The sequence below is a fragment of the Gymnogyps californianus genome, chromosome Z, assembly GCF_018139145.2.
Source record: "Gymnogyps californianus isolate 813 chromosome Z, ASM1813914v2, whole genome shotgun sequence".
NCBI classification, from domain to species: Eukaryota; Metazoa; Chordata; class Aves; order Accipitriformes; family Cathartidae; genus Gymnogyps; species Gymnogyps californianus.
In genome coordinates this window covers 69,885,357-69,898,426 of record NC_059500.1, presented here as the reverse complement: position 1 = coordinate 69,898,426, position 13,070 = coordinate 69,885,357, and the positions used below count along the sequence as shown (strand labels likewise).

The 13,070-nt window shown below is 40.3% G+C and overlaps 1 protein-coding gene across 1 annotated transcript in view; it reads right to left on the bottom strand.

Annotated features, from left to right (window-relative positions):
• The window catches only part of FYB1 (FYN binding protein 1), a 43,258-nt gene that overhangs the window by 13,101 nt on the left and 17,087 nt on the right, over nt 1-13,070 (bottom strand). The window contains exons 2-8 of the mRNA XM_050912803.1: nt 12,446-12,626; nt 10,580-10,629; nt 9,452-9,471; nt 8,617-8,663; nt 7,037-7,154; nt 5,209-5,365; nt 2,857-3,001 (exon numbers count right to left, since the gene is read on the bottom strand). Of these exons, the coding sequence (XP_050768760.1) occupies nt 2,857-3,001; nt 5,209-5,365; nt 7,037-7,154; nt 8,617-8,663; nt 9,452-9,471; nt 10,580-10,629; nt 12,446-12,626 (718 nt within the window). The remainder of the gene's footprint in view (nt 1-2,856; nt 3,002-5,208; nt 5,366-7,036; nt 7,155-8,616; nt 8,664-9,451; nt 9,472-10,579; nt 10,630-12,445; nt 12,627-13,070) is intronic.

Sequence of the window (13,070 nt, the reverse complement as noted above, 5' to 3'; positions counted from 1 at the left end):
GTTTTAGAGAAAAAGAGTCATCCTTTGGAAAAAGAAAACACCATGATCACCCATCACTTTTGTAGTTATTAGTTCTAAACCTTTTGGCTTTGGCACTCATCTACATGGCCAGCTGAGGACTACAAATTCTGCACTGGAAGCTCAGGCACTTGCTTGTTTGTTTGTGAAAACTCTCTGTTTTCACCACACTCACACCAATTTCTTACAGTCAAATAATAGTTGCATTCTCACGAATGCTAAAGAAAATGTGTCATCTAATTCATAAGTGAACTAGCTCTTAGATGAGGAGAGATTAACTTTTAGTAGATTCAGGTAAAGCAGGAAAAAATACTCTGGTTTTTTTTTCCTTGGAAATAATTAATTACAAATCAGAAAAGTATTTTAAAATATCATTCAGAGTAATTCAAAGGGGAATAAGAGAGTTATCAACACCATCTTTAGTTAATGTAAAAAAAAGGACAGTATTTTATAAGTAAAGCTGTGAAGCAAATTCTCTATTTGCATAAATCAATGAAGATATTTCAAGCCAATGAAGGTGCACATTTTCATATGAGCAGAACATTCGGTCCTAATTGATAGTAATTGTTAGCAATTGTTAGCAATTTCCAATAAAGTGTCATTTTCAAGGAAATGCAAATTGATGTCTACAGCTATAACGATTTACTATATTTAGAATATATTTTATATTATAGTTGATATCTTTAAACTAAAGTACAAAATATGACTTACGATTATATGACAATTCATGTTGGAAGGGATCTCAGGAGGTCATGGAGTCAAACTTGATGGGAATAAAAATATAATCTAACTGAACACTAGAGAGTGCATCTACACCCTTTAGATTCATCCCTTATAAGGGGATTTTCTTGAGATGAAATGGTAAACAAATGAATTTATTGCTCAACTAGCTTTCATTGGGTGATGCGTTAAACCTCTAACTGCATGTTTCTAACATTTCAAGGATTCCATATTAGGCCAGTGTTCTAACAGTAATTGAAAAAAACCTGATAGGTTCACAGTAGCTGAGATTATTTCCAGGTCACAGCCTTACTTAAACTTATACATCAAAACAAGATATTTGTTAAACTCTTGTGCCAAGAAATCCTGAAATACAACAGCCCTAGTCACTTATTAATCTTGGAATATTAACAATACTACCGATAATGAGATAATACTATTTGGTCAAGAGGCTTTTTTAGTATGGCGTTCTTACAGTGGTTTCAAAACATGTTGATGTATGTCAGACCTTCCAACAATTCATGCTCATGAACTGAATAAAAGGCTATTAATCACTAGAGAAGATAAAAATGTCAAAATACAGCTTAAAGGATTTAACAAATCTGAGCCATTCATTCATCCTTCCAAGTTCCTTACACTGTTATTTTAGTACGCAACAGTGTAAGTATTCTTGTTTGCTTTTGAACTCAATAAATTTTCTAAATTCCTTGCATTGAGGTGGTTAATTGTAGTGCTTGCCATAGTGAAAAGGATTGGCCAAAGATACTTCTGCAACGAAGTACCTAATGCTCAGATTACCTAAAACCTAGAACAACTAAAGCAACTCTTCTGGCTAGGTTGTGATGCTATGAGACCAATGTTCTGGGAGGAAAACTGATATTGAGCAACCTAGAAAAACATCAGATGCAAAACTATACTGGTTGCTTAAAGAATGCCAGCCTGAAGGCACATCTTTCTAAGCGCTGTTTCTGGAGCTCATGGGGATGTTCTAGCAGCTGAGGATCAGCTGCACCCAGCAGCCAGCCAGCTGCATTCCCTTTATTCCAGCCAGGCCTCTATGTTAAGGTGCTGGGAAGCAGTAAAAGCAGGTGTAATGGCTGAGTGTTTCAAGATGGTTGTCCTACACATTGAAATCCTCTACACCCATATGCAGATCTCTTATCTGAATCCCAGGGCATGTGTTTCTGCACATCAGGACATGTAATGGAGAATGAGCACTGGTTTGTTGCATCACATGACAGAAGCAGACTTCTGTGTGAGGTCAGGTAACAGAGGTACCACCATCATGTTGGATCATGCGACAGCCTTGACCCGTGTCACAAGATCACTAGGATATTTCCCTGCCAGCAAGTTTGATATACTGCTGGAGATGGCACTTCTCTAGCTGCAGACCTATTTGATGTGAAAAATATGGCACATGCAAGTAGAGAGTCTGTAATGTAGCACTGCATTGCAAATACATGTGAGACTCTGCCATAGAGGAGAAGCTTCTGATGAAGTCAAAAAGTATGGCTAATACCCATCTCATGGGATTTTAGAGGCCTTATTTTCAGGATTAAACACATTAGGCACACTCTATTCTGAGGGGCCATCCTAGTCATGCTTCCAGAAGTCCCTTCTCTTCAAAAGGAAAGAGGTAGTAAGACTCATAGTTAGACTCACAGTAAGACTCATGCGAGCAATGAGGGTGGTCAGGAGTTCCCCAGTGCAGTGAGTGTTTTCATTGCTTTTAGAGTCTTTTATTCTTGCATGTTAGAAAAGGCAGTATGTGACTTCAAAAGACAGGACAAGAAAAGAGAGGGAGGGAAGAGAATTGCACTTCCTGCAGGTGATTTGTAATCCTGGATGTTTTGCATTTTGTTCTCTTTTGGACTGCAATGCTGCAGGTCCTCTTCCAATAGTATGGATTCCTCCTGAGCATGAATGCTTATAGATGCTGGATTCCAGAATCCATTGTTGTTCCTCTGACTACTTCAGTCTGAAAAGCTCCGTTACACGTTTCTGATACAAACGGCTGTTCTTTTGTAACAAGAGTCTGCTTTGTTGTTGTAAAACTTCCCCTGTCTAGGCTGACTGGGGTGAATCATTGGTTCCTTTTCATGCATTCCTTATACATACCTGCTAATACTGTCCTGCTCTCCAACATCATCATACACTTCTTGGTCACTCTCTGGTTGTTTCACAGCAGTTCTGGTAGATGGTTGTTGCTTTCTTCTTAAAGAATCATAATCAATCTCCACCATAGTTGTTTTAATGTATCCATCTAAATGAATGAAACCATGTAATTAGGCAGAGATAGTTTTAAAGCTCATGGTAAAGGGATAAGATTAACAGAAGGTTCAGAATCAGTGATTGAATTGTTTTGTATGGTCTTTGAAAACTTTCAAAGAACTGTCTCATTCCAAGCAGCCTCAGCTTGAGTCTCCATCTGTCTACACATATACAAATCTCAGATCTGTCTCAGATCTCCCCCCAAACCCTCTGCAGCTGGTGTCAAGTTAACTTCACCTTTATTTGCTTCTCAGCTACAGCAGAAGAACTTTCTGTGCACACTCCAGGACTCATGGGGCAAGCTCCCTTTCTCAGCTAACCTTGGGACCACTGCAGTCTCAGGGCATATTTTAGAGCAGCCCGTGACATAAAGATTCTGACAGGTCATTAGGAGGGAGAGACACTTTGCTTGCATTGATTTTGCTTCAGGTTGGTAGACATGCTGCAGCTGCATTGCTATTGTCTTGTCCCTGGATCTTCACTAAAAAGATCTGGTTATACTCCTGGCTGCAATGGCTCAGGAGAAACTTGCAGCAGAGCAGTTGGCCTGAGATTGGGAACTCTGTCTCTGTTGAGGGGAATTTTAGACATGCGCACTGTCTGTACAGAAGAGAGCATGAATGGATTTTCTCGAAGGTGAAAAATGCTCATGCATTTCTTGAAAATGGAAAACACCCCACTCCACTGCTGAATGAACCCAGTTTTTAGTGTGCTTCCCCTCAAATCTGTAACACATTGATTTTTTTCTTTTATTTAAATGATCAGAACTGATTTTCCTCTGCTGTTTGGTCTTCTTCACAGACCATTACTGGCCTGTGAACATTGAAGGCTGAAGCATTGGTGAAACAAATTGGGCTGTACCGTTGACACTTGTCAGTGAGAAGCGTTGTGCAGCTTGCAGTTTTGCTGAGGCAAGAATTGGTTTACGAAAAGTAAATTAATTAAAGGTAAATTAATTAATTGACTGTATATGCTCAAGAGAATACCCTTCTCCCAGCCCTCACCAAGATTTGTTTTCCTATGCACAAAATGATCCTTGCAAAAGACTTATTTACAAAACTTAAAAGTATCACAGAAAACCTGATAGTGGAACTTACCTCTTGAGATCATCTTGGCCAATCCCCCTGCCCAAGCAGGATGTGCTAGAGCAGGTTGCCCAGAACCATGTCCCGTCAGGTTTTGAAGATCTCCATGGATGGAGATGCCACCATCTCTTTGGGCAACCTGTTCCCTTGCTTGGTCACCCTTACAGTAAAAAAGTGTTTCCTGATGTTCAGACAGAATTTCATGTGTTTCAGTCTGTGCCCATTGCTTCTTGCACTGTCACTGGGCACCACTGGAAAGAGCCTGGCTCCATCTTCTTTACACCCTCCCATCAGATATTTATGAACAATTATAAGATCCCCCCTGAGCCTTCCCTTCACCAGACTGAACAGTCCCAGCTCTCTCAGCCTCTTTTTGTATGAGACACGCTCCAGTCCCTTAATGTCTTTTTACATCCAGTACTACAAAGTGCTCGGCTGGTGTTGTCCAGTTCTACATGCGTGAACCGTCTTACTGAACTCACTGTCATTTTAGTCTCCTTAAAAATCAAGCAAGTGCTTTCAATAATTTTCATTGATTTTATGGATCAGTCTTTTAATGTCTTAGCTATAACCCAGGAGCCAGATCATCAACCCCTTATCATACTCATAGAACCACTGACGATATTTATACAATTAGAGAAACATCTTGGATTTCAGACAAAATAAAATCTAGAAATTAGTTAGCAACTTTCCATAGGAATAGGAACAAGACAAACACTTAAAACAGGACCTTTTCTTCTCTGATTCTATTTTAGGAACACCCATGTTAGTTTTAATACAAAGACATGAAAAAATGTGATCCTTGTTACTTGCATGGAGCTAAGTTCTGATGCTATTTGAAGGCTGACATGGAATTACCTCTCAATAGGTCCATGAAGATCCCAATATATTGTTCCTAACTTATTCAGTAGATGTTACATTATGTTGTACAATAACTTCCTACTATGAACTAAGCCTCTCATGCCAGCTAAGGACAGGAGGGTGAGCTGTGGTAATTATTTACTTTGGTGGCCAGTGACTCAGCCTTGGTAAGGCTACTCCTTGGTGTAATGCTCACATGTTTGCTGTCGTACAGTGAAAACATTCAGGCACATAGTGAAGAAACAGAACTCACAACATCCTTTTATCCTGCCCAGCCATTTTCCTTCTGGGTTGTCTGTGAGGCGAATTATTTCAATCTCATCCCCTTGTTTGATAGTCAGCTCATTCTTCCCTCCCTTGTGGTCAACACAAGCTCGTGCTTGATGAAGGACTTGGATGGGTCCCGTTAACTGCAGAGAAGAAGCAACAAAAGAAATCACAGATGTGGAAAAATGGAGTTCATTCCCAAACATTCAGACAAAAAAGAAAATGACTGTAATGATGATTATTTGTTTCATTGACATTTAAAATAGTCTAGGCAAATAAACAGAAAAGCATCACTCCTGTCCCCAACTACCCAGTTTAAATTAATTATCAGGAATGAAAAGAGAGGGCAATGGCATAGCAGTAGAGCAGCTGAAGAAGTGACTGGCAAAATCACAGAAATACAAAGACTAAACCCAGCAGGCTAACCTATGGAGCCTTTCACAGGTTCATAAAACAGACGTGTTTAATTCCAGTGGGTAGCTCCACGCAGTTCCAGCAGAACTACTCATATGCGTAAATGTTGATTAACATAAATAAGTCTACCACATACTGTTCTGTGTTTACAATTCTACTCTATAAATGATCCTACAAGTATTCACAAGAGATGATCACACTGTTTACTGGAATTCAGGATTCTCTTTGGGAGATCTTTAGTATATGTTATGGAGAAACCACTTTGGATTTTGGTATCTGTGGCTTTAAGATATATGTGATCTTGCAGGGGCATGTGGCTTTTGACAATTATAGACTAGCTCAGGAATATCTATCGTGTATAAACGGCGAAGAAATGGGAAAGAAAATATGCACTAAGATATATTTGTTTGCATTTAAGAATAGTAACATTATTTAATGGCTGCAAGAGAGCAGTCTGCAGTCTGAAAGCATTCAGGGCACTAATGCCTACACTTCACAGGAGTGGTCTGAAAAATAGACTTGGGGCCTGAAAAATGCCAGCTAACCCATTATTATTAACTATCAGTATTTTCCTTTAATATTTGCTCCTCAACTCATGTCAGTCTCTCCATAGCAGACCAAGGCCATGATGTGAGAGAATCACCATGGCTTTACTGTGTACAGATCATAATAGGAAGAAAAACAAAGCTGCCCACTATGTACACTGAAAGAAGGACAGTGGAGCATTGTGAACAGACATTAGTTAACAGAAAATGACTGGCAGATCTGTAAACTGTGGTAGTATGCTGACCACCAGCTATATAAAAATGATACAAAACAGAAAGAACTGTCTCATCATTTAGCCCCTAGACTTTGACAGTGACTGTAGCTTCCCTACATGTGCCTATTCCCTTCCCCCCCATTTAGGCTGGAAGTCCCTTTAGGTCCCTTTAGACCAAGGCAATGGCAATGTGTTGCAATATAATGTTGAAATATCTTAAGGGCTAGATACTTTTGATTCTGACTCCAGTGGAGCAAAAACCACTAAGTAAATGGGACCCAATTCCCACTTGTATTAAGGACTTTTGATGCTATTCTAGTGACATAAATGCTTTTTAAACAGAAAAGTGAAAGGAAATGTTTTTAAGGCTTTTTTACATAGAAAGAACATGAGAAGGAAATTTAATGAAAACTATATAAGCACTGAAAAAATGTCTTTGCCCTCAGTACAGAGCCTCAAGTCAAGCATATGCCAAACAGAAAAGGGTAGCTTAAACCTTTATTCAGAAATTATCCAAGTGCTTGAACTACCTACCACAACAAATAGTTTTGTAGCCAGCTGAAAAGTGTGTTTTGAACTTGACAATGCTAAATAATGCTTCTTACATGTCTTTGGCCACATAACAAAACAAAAAGCTTACTTTGAACTTCTTCCTTATTTCCTGCTCTTTCTTCTCTTTTTCCTTTTGTTCTTTCTTCTCTTGGTCCATTCTTCTCTTTTCTCCCTTGTCCCGCTTCTTCTCTTTTCCCCTTGATGATCTGAAAGTGCATTGCCAGGACTGAATGTAGCAGTGAAGCAAATCTCACTAGAGCTTTCTTACCCAAGGTTAACAAAGAATTACATGTGATGGAAAAAGACATCTCCCAGTGAAATCAAAGCTCCAGATTCTAAACTCTAGTGTGGCTGCAACAGATAGAATAAGCAGCCCTTTCTCTTATATTACATATATAATTTAAAGTGGCTGTCCTCAAGAGGACAGTACGCCAGAAAATGTTATCTGGAGGTAAGAGTCTGGCTCTACATGTGCACGTCCAAACATCTCTGAGCTAATTTTGGCAAGCAAGCTTGGAAACTGGTAGCAGTCTAGCTGTTGTGGCACTGGCTGCAGCTGTTAAATATTTACCCAGGCCATCAGTGGTTGATGCAGCCTGAACTGAAGCCTGAGCTACCACTGGACTGTGGTTTTAAACCTAATTACAACCTATTCCAGCAGTCTACACAAATGACAGTCAGTCTTCCGCACTGCCTCATAAATGTGCCTATGATGCCAGGGTACATTGCCTGCTGTGGATCATGTACTGGATGGTACTGAGATGTGGGCCCTGGGATGTAACTAGGACTATAGCTACAGCTCTGCCATTTGCTGCCAACGGTTTGGCTGGAAGAGCTATGCTTTACAAACCCTATGGAACTGATTGAGTGAGGGTCCATTCTCTTCCTTTTTTGGTACTTTTGCTAAACTGATACGCTTACGTTATATTAAAAAAAAAGACTGAATGAGGATCACTTGTTTTGGTTATATAGTTTTAAAATTATCTATTTTCAAAGGGAATTCAACAATAAATTTTTGATGAAAGTCATTCTACATCTGAAACAAGGTATTTTTGTGTAGGAACTTTAGACTGTTACTTATTCCAAGGGAATTAGAGCTTTTTTTTGGCTATTGTCATACAGCGAATCCCATATGTTTAGACATTAGCAGGGCAAGAGAATCCTCAAAGTAAAGGGCTACCTGGCAGAAGAATGAGCAGAGCTTATATTCTGGCTCTGTAGGTATGCTAGGGGACTCAGGCCACAAGAACTGTAAATCCAGCCTCTCATAGGAGTTCTAAGTACATTTATCTAGAAAGCAAGAAAAACAACCACAACAAAATATCTATCTAGGGCCATAGTACCTAGGGGCTGAGCTTATTTTTCCTCCTAGGCTGTAATTCCAAACAATGATTCAGACATGTTCCTTAGATCAGAAATCAGACTTCTGTTGTCTTGATCACAGTAACCGCATGATTTTATTGCAGGAGTTTTTCCCGCCCAGGGCATAGCAGATCTAAGTAGGAAAGAACGTGTGAACAACCTGACTTTGTCTAGGTGAAATGAATGAACACAATAATGCCAGGCAGGAACTGCAGTGAAATCACACTTTTGTGCCGGATGAAGTATCTTTGTTAGCAAGCTTTTAGTAATAAACATACAATAGGTTATAGAGTTTAAAATTACTACCTGATGTCATTTATGTCTTCATACATCTCTCCATCACTTTCTTGGCCCTATAAGAAAAACTCAGTTTTCAATGGCCTAGATACATTTGGAAAGACATGAAGAAACTGGACCTGCTATGTAAGCTTCATACAAACTATATAAAAACATTTACAGTAAAATGTAAATACAAATTAATTTAATCTTCCCAAATCAAGTTACTACATTATTCAATCCCACTATTCTTTTTTTCTGTCTTTGTTTTTACGATACCACAACTATAAAGTCCTGGATTGTTACAATCACACTAGCATTTTGCTTAATCCAAAGTGTATGTTTTAATTGCAATGTTAGTCCTGGAAAGCCTTTATCTGTGTTGATGATGGCACTGCCATGATGAAGGTGCTAGGGTTGGCAGTAGTTAAACTGGAATGCTAGGGATCTAAATGGGACTCAGATTAGGGTCCCAGAGACTGTTTTAGTCCTCATACAGCCAGGTACTTAAAGACACCAATGCAAACCTGTGCTTAACTGAAACAAGTGGTTTATTACTAGAACAGAACAGGGCCCTTGTTTCTGGAAAATTTCAGTGAAATGAAATGTCAATAGAAACAGAAGGGGTGGTTTTGCTTTTTTTTAAATCAATTTTTGGTGTCTAGCCAGCTTTGATAATTAGTTCCAGTTTGCTCTGCTTACCTGGTTTTATTTCTGTCCTTCACAATAAGTAAGTGCTTCTACAATTTACTGTCAATATACTGGATTCATTCTGCAATTAATTTTCTAATGCATTGAAGGGACTTTACTAAATTTGTAAGTTTGTGCTAAAAAGGATAGGTTTATCATGGAGGATAACACTTACCCCCTCTGCATTTCCATGACCTATATGACAAAAAATAAAAACAGAGTATTCGTTTTTTGCTGTACAGAAAACAATTCATTCTAGCGTTAACTATTTACAAACTGTTAATAATATCAGTGATATTAACTAGAAATATATGCAGGGCCCTGGCTTTTAATGAGGGTATGAATGCAAAAATCAGAGTTTTTCCAGCTTGCTTTTGTAGGACACTGTAAACTAGAAATATCTACAAAATAGCATATTTCACCATGTATTTTTAAAAGTGGAAAATTTGTTTAAAGATTCTTTAGTGACATTCACTAACTTACCTATGCTATTTGTTTACAAAAATGCCTATTTATACAAGAAAGTCATTGTTAAATACCTAATAAATCCAAACAGACCTCAAAGACCTTGCTTGCATCAGCCCAACAGCTGAATAAGGAGGCCAAAGGCTCTTTTGCTAAGCCAGCTTCTGTCCTGGGTTGCAGGAGAAGTAACTCTGTGTATCTCCTGCTTCCTCCTTACTCTGCATGTAGTTAGGTAAGAAAAGAGCTTGGGCTCAGTTTCAGCTCCACAGCCCACATTGCTGTATGGCAGGGATGGCTAGCACACTAAACGATGCATACTGTGCCTGGCACAGACCAAGCCCTCCTGAGGAGAGATCAGAAGGCAGACTGAAATTCTTTGTGTCACAATCTGCTTCTCTGGCTGCTCCTGGTACAACATAGCGACTCACTGGCTCTTATTGAAGGCAGACCACAAAGGGACATTAAAAGCACAGTCAACAAATTTTTTTTTATCAAATATAAAACAATGCCTGCTTCACCAGAGCACACAACTTCAACTCTGAAAGAGCAGCATTCATTTTGGTTCAGATTTGAAAATCTGGTAATTTATGGTCCCAGCATATTTCTAACCAAAAAAAGGGGGAGAGGGGAGATACTTAAAGCAGTTCCTGAGAGTCTGTCATATTAATTATGGAACAGTTAGTGTTATGAGACAACTGTCTTCACCCATAAAACTGCAGAACCAGCATAATTAGTTACACAAGTCTCTCATGAATACGATATGCTTTTGCTTATCTTATAAATACAATATGCTTACAGCTTCTTATAGCTGCTATTAATTAAAATGTATGCATCTTACCCTGTGAAAGAAATTCAACATCATCATAATTTTCTTCATTGTCTGGGCTTCTGTAAATAGAAAAAGTGGACATGTGAAACCTATGAAGATGGTTTTATGATGGCATTTTCATTCATCGCTGTTCTGGTGCTTTTTTCAGCTGTTTTGTACAATGGCTGGACAGTCTATTGAGCCCTATATGCTACTTAAGTGCTCACAAGATTCCCTAAATTGTTCTTCCTAACTGCGACTTGTTTTTTCACATGGGGACACCTTGATCCTGAGTATAAAAGGAGAAAATGAGCCAAAAGCACTCAGATATCATGGAGGAGAGTGTGGTATAAAAAATGTAATAGGCAGATGGGCTGACTGAATGGAAAGACTCTGTTGGGCTTTTTAACCATCTTCGCAGGTGCAGGCTTCTTTCTTACACAATGCACAAGCGGAACACCAGACTTTTGCTTAATGTTAAATATAGCTCTAAGGCTTGCTCCTTGACTTGTAGGGCTTAAAGTCTAAACAAGGGACAAGAGAAACAGTGGTATAAGGTTAGGCCAGGTAAAAGGTCTCTGATGTTGTTAGATTTAAAAGTGCTGTCAAACTGAGAGAAGCAAGAAATTGAGAATGTAATTAATGATAACATCAGGGACTTTTAACTTTATAATACCTTATAATAGTTGAAAGAAATCTAGGGCTGAGAGTCATCATCAAAGAAGTGTAATCAAAGAAAGGACTTGAAAGCAGAATGCGATGTTTTAACATTGGCTCGATGGAGAAAGCACCGAGACAGGGTGAAAGGAAAGGTGTCGGCACCTAGGCACACATTTTCATCAGAGGGGAGAGTCCAGAGAGCACGCAGGAACGAGAGAGCAGAAGGACAATCTGGAGGTAAATTTCGCAGGTCCCTGAAGGCAAAGAGGCTTGGCTTTGGCAAGCCTCAAGGATTTGGCAAGGTGGCTGTACCCAGGAGAGCTTCTGCAGAAGCGGCTGCCGGCGCCCGGCGCTGCGGCCGCTAGGTGGGGCGGCGATGGCAGCTGCCCGCGGCCGCGGCGGGCGGGGCGGCCGCTTCCCACAGCCCCGAGCACAGCAGCAGCGCTAGCGCTAGACGGATGTTGCCACATCATCCGTACCGAAACACAGTATGCGTGCTGACACGCACCTCTCTGATGTCCAATACGTTCTCCCTCTCTGCTGTTTGCTGCTATTTGCAGTAACTGCTGGCCAGAGAGCAGCTCATTATTCAGGCTCAGCTTGTTTCCGGTCAGTTTTGACGCTAGACCGAAGGGCTTTTAACTCTTTGTCGCTGGGAGGTTCCCCTTTTGTATGCAGCTCTTCGAAGAAGGGTAAAGAAAGGAGCCCCATATGCGACAGAGGCTTCCCGGTGTCATCACAACAGGCCACGACGTGGCTCCGGGTGCAGTTTCACAACCAGCGCTGAGCTCAGTACCTCCGGCTTGCAAAGCTGCTTCCTGGGGTATCAAATGATGGGCCTGACCCTCCTGGCCCTCTTCCCCCAGAAAAATGCGGGGGAAAGCTTCAGTTATTGATACAACTGTTTTTCTACCAGTGTATGAAGTCTTTGAACCGTTCTGGAGTATAAAACCCAGCGGGGTGTCTGTTCCCTCCCCCCTCCCCTTACCAACCGGGCAGAAAGAATTGTTGTTACAGATAAGAAAATTTAGGGAAACAAATGAATAGATGGAGGGTTCAAGCTAATAAAAACTAATTCCAAACAGGCCAGGGACAGGGTAGAAGAAGGAAAGTGGTGTGGGACCTCACTCCACCACAAACCTGGGACACCTGCAGCCTTAATCTGCTGCTGCATGAGCAAAGTAATTGGCAGAACAAGGTGAGAAAATAAAGACCTTGGGGTTTATGTTCACTTACGTTGTTTCAGAGCTGGGCTTGATGTTTCTGGGAGGCAGGCTGGGAGCTGCTGGGGACTGCAGGGATGGATGAAAGGCTGGTGGAGGAGGTGGCAACTGCGTGGCAGAGTGTGGTGGAGGTACAGGTGGGGAGAGTGCTGCTGAGGAAGGTGTTGTCTGTTTCAAACCTTCATTTTTAGGGCCTGAAAAAAAGCAGAACAGATTGAATTTATCAAGCAAACAGCTGAGGAAGGAACCTCACTGTTTACATAAAGTATTAGGATAAAATATCAGTCCTGCACACACCCCAGAGCAAATATATTTTGTTGAGCCTGCTTCTTAGATATATTTGGTGTCTTATCTTACCAGAGTGGAGAGGCTCTGCCTAGAAGAATGTACTGGCTATAGAAGGCCTTGAAAATGTCTTTGCTAAGACATGAACGAGACACAAACATCAGTTCATCCAGTATGTAAGCTCTTGTGCTTTAAAACTAAATTATCATTTAATTCTACAATTTGCTTGAAAAGACCAGCTGCAGAGTTTCACATGAGTACTGATGCAGTCTTGCTGGAGTTTTCCTTGCTCAGAGACAGAGTTTCAAGGGCAGGGATGAGAGATGAAAAGATATTTTGGCATTGATTAAGAG